Here is a 7,498-nt window from a genome sequence, read left to right as displayed (position 1 = left end):
CTATCTGTTTTCCTTTGCGACTAGAATTCCTCTATGACTGTGTATATTTCAAGAATGGTTTTATGCTTCACTGTGTGTTTCTTTGAATGGTTAATGGATTGTATTTGTAGGAAGAAATGATCTTTATTTATAAGAGAATTCTCTGTGTTTCATCTTATCAATTACACTGTGTTGATAAGGATAAAGAGATATCTATATGAATGATATATCAATAACAGTGTTTTGATGAACGGGTGATAAGAATCTGAAGGCTTACAGAAACACATATCCCGGGCTTAACATGCACTTTCTATAAACAATGTGAGTTAAGTCATCTGAGTGTAAACAAGTTGTAGGTTTAAAATAGGTAAATGCACTATCTATGAAAATGTGAGTTTTCTGTGAGCACGATGCACCTTAGACACGTAGATCCAACAAAAAAAAAAGAACTCCAACAAATCTCAGAACAATATACCAGTCTAGTGTAAGAGAGTGTAAAAATATTCGGTAAAACAATACTAAAACTGAAAATGAGTGTATATGGAGTGTAAATGAAAAAAAGTGAAGGGACGGGTATCTGTTAGCCGTTCTAAGAAATCCTAAAACGAATAACAGTTAGCCGTTATTAAGGATCAGACAATCGTCCCCGTTTTTTTGGTATAACACGGTTAATGGAATTCCATTTTTCACTTTTTTAAAACGGCTAATGGTTGGCCGTATCCGGAATCTTTCCGTTGGGATTCCCACATACCAGGAAAGGCTAGCGGAAAGAGGGGTTTGAGGTGACGGTTTTTTCCTTTGGGAAGACTTTGGGCATCTGCATAAGACCCGGTCTTATCTAGTCCCATTCTACGTGCTCTCGGTATGTAAATTAGTACGTAAGGATACATTCCGACGTCTTCAAGATTACGCGGAGTGCACAATCAATCAAATAGGCGGGAAAAAAGAACAAGCCTCTTAGACTTCGAACAAACCTAATACCAATTTTAGGGTTTCAACTTTCAACTAGTTCTCTATCAAAACAAGAACTAAGACAGAGGAAACTCTGTGTACGATTAGAACTAGTAAAATGAACAGTAACAGAGGCATTGAAGAGAATACGTCGGCGATTATAGATTCCTTCGGAGTTAAAGATGCTCGTGATATAGAAGATGACAGTATAATTTCTATCGATCTTGTCTTTTCTTCGATTATTCTGTAATCTAGGTTATTTTCTATTTTTTGTTATTAAAGTTCATTTATTTATCTGTGGGATATTTTAGGGCTTTCTTTCCTTCAAGCTGTTCGCGTTACTTCTATTGTTCCTGAAAATGGAACTGTACCAAGCAGGTAAATCCCTAAATTTTTAATTGGAACTTGCGTTGTTTGTATTTACGTGACCGTATTACTGATTGATTTGTGTGCGAAAAAAATAAAAAAGCAAAATGTTCGAGGCGATTTTCCAAATTATGCGAAATGGGACTACTCTGGAACTGATTATAACAAGTTACCAGTTATTGATTGAGTTAGAGAAGGTAATTAAATTTCTTATTTTGTTTTATTTTTTATTATATTGTCCTATTTTTTTTCTTAGTTTTCAAATCCCTAAACAAGTTTATGATTTTGATAAATTTGTTATATGGTGCTTATCTGTGTGTGTTTTCCCCACTTAATGTAGCGATATCCTCGTGTGTACTTATCCAACTCCGAACTGGTTGTAGATAAAGAGGTAAATTTATTACCCTCTAAGTATTTTCTTCTATCATTCATGTATTGCGTATCTTATGTCTGATACTAGTTGAACTTTCTTTTGTTTATGTAGGCTTGGTCACCTTTCTCTTTTGGTTCCGAGGGTGCTTATAGTGATAGGAATTCAACTAATGGAGACTTGGACGAGCCACTTAACCCCAATGTGAGTTTACCCATGATTCATCCTGCATTAAATTTGGACTGAATATGGCTAATTGCAAAGAAGTCAATAGAAATAAAGAAATTGTTACAAGAAAGCCATGGTAGACGGTAACTATAAAAGAGAATTAATTCACTAGATTCAGATGTTGCTATTTGCAGGGATTTTTTCTTCTTGCGCAAGTTGCTGATACAGGTTTTAAGCTGTCAGGGATCAAGGTAAATGGGTAGCTATTAGTCAACTTTTGTTTTCTGGATTTTTATGGTTGGTCATATGCATTGAGCATTACCTCTCTTTTTTAGCACTTTTCAATCCAGTTGTCGTACTTTCTTGGTTTCCAATATCTTATTGTAGTATTGGTAAAGTCAGTGCAGTGTATGTGAGGAATCTATTTTGCAAGGACATATTTATCTGTTTGTTTTAGTGGTTTATTTGTATACTGGAGCTAAATGTTTTACCGGGTCACTAGATGGCACAACCATCATCTTACAATGTCTCTTTGTATCAGCCTCTGGCAGACATGTTTTTGTTTCAGTATCTTATCAGGGTTCTTGAAAGAGATTTCTTACCTCGTAACTCTGTATATAAAGGTAATACAGTCTGATCTATGTCTTATGCTGGATTTACTTTTTGAAGTCAATTAATTGCTCCCTTAATAAGACAATCTGCAATATTAAATTACAGAAAGCTCGGAATGGTCTCTTCTCAGGGAGTCTTTATTAAACACTCTGATGGTATATTCTTGATCTCTATAATTATGCATCACTTACAGGGGGAAATTTCTCTTGTATGGTTGGCAAGTTACTTCTTGCTGAGCTTCTGTGCATAACTGCATATGTGACCGGTGTATCATTTCCCTTTATCTGAGATTACAGTTCTTTTTGTTCCTACGCTTTATACAGAGCATTTCATTTTTCTAACTGCTAAGTAGTTGCTAGATGGACAGTGCATTAAAGTAGATTTTTTGCAGGGATCGAGGAGGATAAACTATAGGAACTTATTCAAAGACTGCCTGTATATTTTATGTAAAGGATCTCATGCTGGATTTGATATTCCTGATGGAGAATCTGCAGTTAAATCTTCAACACAAGCATCAGGTGGGATGGTTGGGCCGACTATTTTGTCTGAGTTCGGAAAGAGAACAGTTGTTGCGGTGCAAATTTTTTTGACATCGGTAAGATAGTTAATTGTGTTTTGAGTATCCCAATGTAACACCACGACCACCACTCTATTAGATGATAATTGTTCTTTCTCGCATAGATACTGGAGCTTGTAGTCTCAAAGAAGCAAGCAGATATGAAAGGGGAGACATCAAGAGCTGATGGTGTGAGGTAAATTGCTCTTTTAACTATTTGGGTTGCCTATATTTTGGGCGTTTACTTGTTGAGCTATGGATTCACTGTACTGAGTGTTTTCATGCAGAGTCCCTCTTATGGATATTATTGTTGATGAACTTACATACAACAAAGATCTTATTTCCCCATTTCTCCAGGTATTTTCTGAGCCTTATGATCTCCCCTTCGATACGCTACATTCCATATTCGCTTTCCCTAATTTCAAGGATAAGGTTTCCTCCTTATCCATCTAGTGTTTGCTTGATATCCGGGAAATTTTGTGTGAGTTAAAAAATGATGCCTTAATTTTGTCTAAAGCTATATCAAACTCCGTCTGTGATTTGAAAATTGAACACCAATAGAGGCAAAAGAATAGTTAACCGTTCCAACTCTAAAAGTGTTGAGTACTTTACACCCTATTTGCTTGACACTTAATGGATCCATGCAAACTACAATCAAATCTAAGCTCCCAAACAATTGGGGCACTTTTTGAACATTTGCGTCATGCAATCTCCCTCCCTCCAGATAAAGTTGATTTACATAGAGGACTCTCTATGTTCTTTATCTGTCTGCGGTTTCTTCAGAGACTTTGTACTTGCTGAACATATATTGATTATGACTGGTTTCATGGAACTACTAATGATGAACAAAACAACCTTGCAAAAAACTATTTTAACTCGGCAAACCCTTTCCTAATAGTATGGATCATCAGACATTGGTAACATCAGGGAAAACCAAGCTCGGCACCCTCTGGGTATGTCAAAATATTTTCTTATAGTCTTAAAGGTAGAGTGTCATCACTTTATTGGCAACAGTTTAGCTCCATCTTGTTGAACACATATAGAAGGATCTTTTTGTTGTACTTCCTACATGCTATTTTGAATGCATTTTTATTACATGACTGAGGATTGTTTGTTGTGCAGGTCTTTTCCGAGTCTCAATGGAAACTGGACATAATTTTGCAGTACTTTGAGAAATACGTACCAAAAGTAAGTTTAGAGGCATCCTGTTAAAAATCATCAGACTATTCATGGTTAGTCCTTCTGCTAGTGATATTCTCGGAGGAAACTCTGAGTTTCATACCTTATCCACCTTGAGCGTGTCGAGGGTCATTAATGTCAATTACATCTTATCGTCTGATACCGGCTGCACATTCATCTTTCTGATGTTGATGGTTTCCATATCCGATTTAGTAGACAATATTAGTTATTTTCTGGTACGAACCTATTGCCTCTGATCATCATGTAGCACACTATGTTTGTCCTTGATTTGTTAAAGTTTTTCCATTAGTATCCATGATGTTTCATATGAAAGCCAAACCTTGTCGGAAATAAGCACTAAATTGTGTCTCAAAAATTTGTAATGTTGTTTGACTTAAGAGCCATTTGACTGACCTTCAGTGTTTTGTTTTTTATTCTGCAATAGCAGACTTCACTGCAAACTAGGAGGTCAAATAATTCTCCAGAGGTTTCAAAGTTAGATGTTGTTCTGAAGTGCTTTTCGAATGTGGCGAGCACGCGCGGCATTGTCAAGAAAATCAATGTTGAAGTAGCTCAATTGCTTCTGGCACATGCTTTTCAGGTTTTTTTCTTTTGGGAATACCTGTACATGGGTGTGTATTATATTAATATTGACCTCCAACAATCCTTTCACTAATATCTTTTCTTGTTTTCTTCTCAAGGCATACACCTGTGAAAAAGCTGATGACAGCTCTCTCGTACAAGTATGCAAGGATATAAGTGCTGCTTTTCAGAACCTCAGAAAAATAGATGAGTGGGTTTCCATTACTTTTGTGATAAATTGTGTCTTGTTTACAGTAAATGTCCTGCTACATAAACTATGTTACGAACTGTAGCTTACAGTAAATTGGTACATATTTCTAGGGATATGGAGATGCTGCAAATTGCAGAAGAGGCACTATTTACTGTAGCAACAATCCTGTCAACAAAATGATGCTTGTCTTGAGCAAAATTTGTCAGCAACAGAAAAGTCATCCTTGGTTTTCATTTTCACTCGTAATTTTGGAAATTGTTTTTTGTAAATGGTTTTTGTTTGCCAGTTTTATGTCAACGGTTATCATGTCTACAAGGGGTGCCTTTTGTTTGTTGCAATGTTTACATGTTAAATGAACTTATCAAGTTATCAGTCCCTGATTCTGCCAGATATTGACTACATACTTCCTTTTTTTTTTAAAATAAACTATCTGTATTACATGTTAATAGTGTACACAGTTGATCTAGGAAAAATTGGTTCATCTTAAAATAAGGTGATCTTTCTTGCCTTGCCATTTTATCTGACACTGTAAAGGGTGTGCAGCCCATAATTAGAAAATGTGTTTGGAGCCATGCATCAATACCCCATGACCCATCAAAGTTCCGAGCTTGAAAAATCCTCAAAAATATGGCCTCAGCTCCACTCTGTTCTCCAAAGTACCTCCCTCCGTATTCAATGTAGGTCATCACTCCACAAACTGAAACAAAGATTAATTCTAATATGTAATCCGTGTTTTTTAAGGAAGATGAACATGGACCAGCAATTCCAACTTCAGATTTTCATTCGATGAAAGCATTGAACAAATCTAGACACGCATCTTAATCCATTGGAGTGAAAAATAGATAAACTCAACTTTCTCTGTTGGAGACGTAACAAATTCTAGTTAATGATAAGAGTCATAAGACTACAAAGTGTTAATCCCTACTACTACTAAATGATAAATAAACAAAACGTATGAGTTCTCTTCTGCCGTCTCATTTAGCTTCTTCAAATGAATCAACCTATATGGATTATCCTTCTGTTGTCTCACTTGTGTTCCTGAAAGCATTCGCCATTCAACCATTAGTAAGGAACTACTAAGAAAAATGTGGAGCCTAATCTGTTTGCAATTAATTTGTACTCACTTGGATGTTTGTGGAGAATCGAGCTGCATTGTGACTGGACCATCATTAACCAAGTTGACCTTTACAAAAATTGCACCAACAAAGTGTTACGTTTGTGTCAGATAGATTGAAAATTATACTCCGGCTGCAGTATTCTTACCTTCATCATAGCCCCAAAAACACCATCTAGTAGAATAAAGCAATGAAACAGAATTACATTAGTAATGTGCAAAACACTCACAAAATAGAAGAAGAACGAAAAACCAAGATCTGGTTATACATGTTCTGAAGTACAGCAGAAATCAAGGAACACAACCATCAAACTCAATGAATGTTTAGACCGCAGTAAGAATTACATTTTTGTATTCCTTGTTACCTTTAACTGAATTTGGGTTGTAAGAATCGCGGAATTTATCTACCAGCGAAGCATAGAAAGGTTTTGCACTAAGAGGAGGCATGGCGACATGAAAATCTGGTTTGTTACCCTTGAGCATTCCATACAATGTGAATTGACTCACTGCCATAACCAGCAGCACCAACTCAACTAAACTCAAACGAATATAACTGAATATTGCATTGTTCATTTATACAGTTATCCAGTACCAAAGAGAAAAATGAAAAAAAGGGTTCAAGGTGAAAATGTGTTTGTTTTGAAATTTACCCAATAAAACTCCATAATTTTTTTGCATAACCTGAAAAATCAAAATTCATACAAATTGATGAAAAACCCACAAAGATATGTGTACATGAGAGAGCCGTAAGAATTTAGATTAGGGTTTAAGAGTTGTTACATTCTGATCCCAAGCTTTTCCAGTTTTGTCATTTGTGAATACTCTCATGTTAAGTACCTTTCTACATCTACAACCAGAGGAAGAATATCACTAAACAAAACAAATTTTTTTCTAAAAAAAAAGGAAGTAGTAATTAAGAGTTACATGTAATCAGCATCAGATTGAAGATCCGACTCATGAACCCCAACAAGAACAAGTAAACCTGGTCCTATCTCTGATACGATTTTCCCTTCAACCTAATTCCAATGAACGATAAGAATAAAATCACTATAAACAGATAAATTGAAATTTCTCGGAGGATAAAAACAACAATTTTAACCTCAACACTTGCAGAGGCAACTCTCTGAACAACTGCCCTCATACTTCTTATTTGCCAATTCCTCCTCCTGCTAATTGATGGACCAGAATGTTTGGTTTTTATGCGTTGTGCTAGGGCTGTTAGACAAGAGGGCGAGGGGGAAGGAAGAAACATGCCCCCCATTCGAAGAGTTTTTGTTTATTCAAAACTCTATTCTTTTTGATACCTCTCAGTCTCATTTGTACTTACCACAACTAGAGATTTATTTTCAACTAAATTTGGTTATTGTGTGCAACTTACATTTCTTACTTAATTTTTCACCTCATTTTTTT

General features: G+C 35.8%; 2 protein-coding genes across 3 annotated transcripts; one reads left to right on the top strand and one right to left on the bottom strand.

Moving 5' to 3' along the window:
- The first annotated feature begins 842 nt into the window (after nucleotides 1–842).
- LOC113348767 (negative regulator of systemic acquired resistance SNI1-like) lies at nucleotides 843–5,422 on the top strand. 2 transcript variants are annotated; one of them, XM_026592626.1, is made up of 15 exons: nucleotides 843–1,136; nucleotides 1,242–1,308; nucleotides 1,400–1,493; nucleotides 1,637–1,687; nucleotides 1,781–1,870; nucleotides 2,029–2,085; nucleotides 2,376–2,457; nucleotides 2,552–2,601; nucleotides 2,838–3,041; nucleotides 3,128–3,198; nucleotides 3,290–3,359; nucleotides 4,125–4,190; nucleotides 4,630–4,782; nucleotides 4,883–4,974; nucleotides 5,085–5,422. In XM_026592626.1, exons 1-15 carry the CDS (start codon nucleotides 1,049–1,051, stop codon nucleotides 5,152–5,154), a joined length of 1,305 nt encoding a protein of 434 aa, XP_026448411.1. In that variant the 5' UTR covers nucleotides 843–1,048; the 3' UTR covers nucleotides 5,155–5,422. The 2 variants fall into 2 exon arrangements, with proteins under 2 accessions (XP_026448411.1, XP_026448410.1); XM_026592625.1 differs by having other exon boundaries at nucleotides 4,627–4,782.
- A 305-nt stretch (nucleotides 5,423–5,727) lies between these two features.
- Nucleotides 5,728–7,371, bottom strand: LOC113348768 (D-aminoacyl-tRNA deacylase). The gene is made up of 8 exons (XM_026592627.1): nucleotides 7,188–7,371; nucleotides 7,013–7,104; nucleotides 6,869–6,935; nucleotides 6,739–6,769; nucleotides 6,454–6,594; nucleotides 6,238–6,263; nucleotides 6,099–6,157; nucleotides 5,728–6,012 (listed from the first exon to the last, which is right to left on the bottom strand). The coding sequence occupies exons 1-8, from the start codon at nucleotides 7,347–7,349 to the stop codon at nucleotides 5,985–5,987; spliced, it is 606 nt and encodes a 201-aa protein (XP_026448412.1). The 5' UTR covers nucleotides 7,350–7,371; the 3' UTR covers nucleotides 5,728–5,984.
- Between the last annotated feature and the right edge of the window lie 127 nt (nucleotides 7,372–7,498).

Source organism: Papaver somniferum, chromosome 2 (assembly GCF_003573695.1).
Source record: "Papaver somniferum cultivar HN1 chromosome 2, ASM357369v1, whole genome shotgun sequence".
In the NCBI taxonomy this organism is placed as follows: domain Eukaryota; kingdom Viridiplantae; phylum Streptophyta; class Magnoliopsida; order Ranunculales; family Papaveraceae; genus Papaver; species Papaver somniferum.
This window is presented reverse-complemented; position numbering and strand designations above follow the sequence as displayed.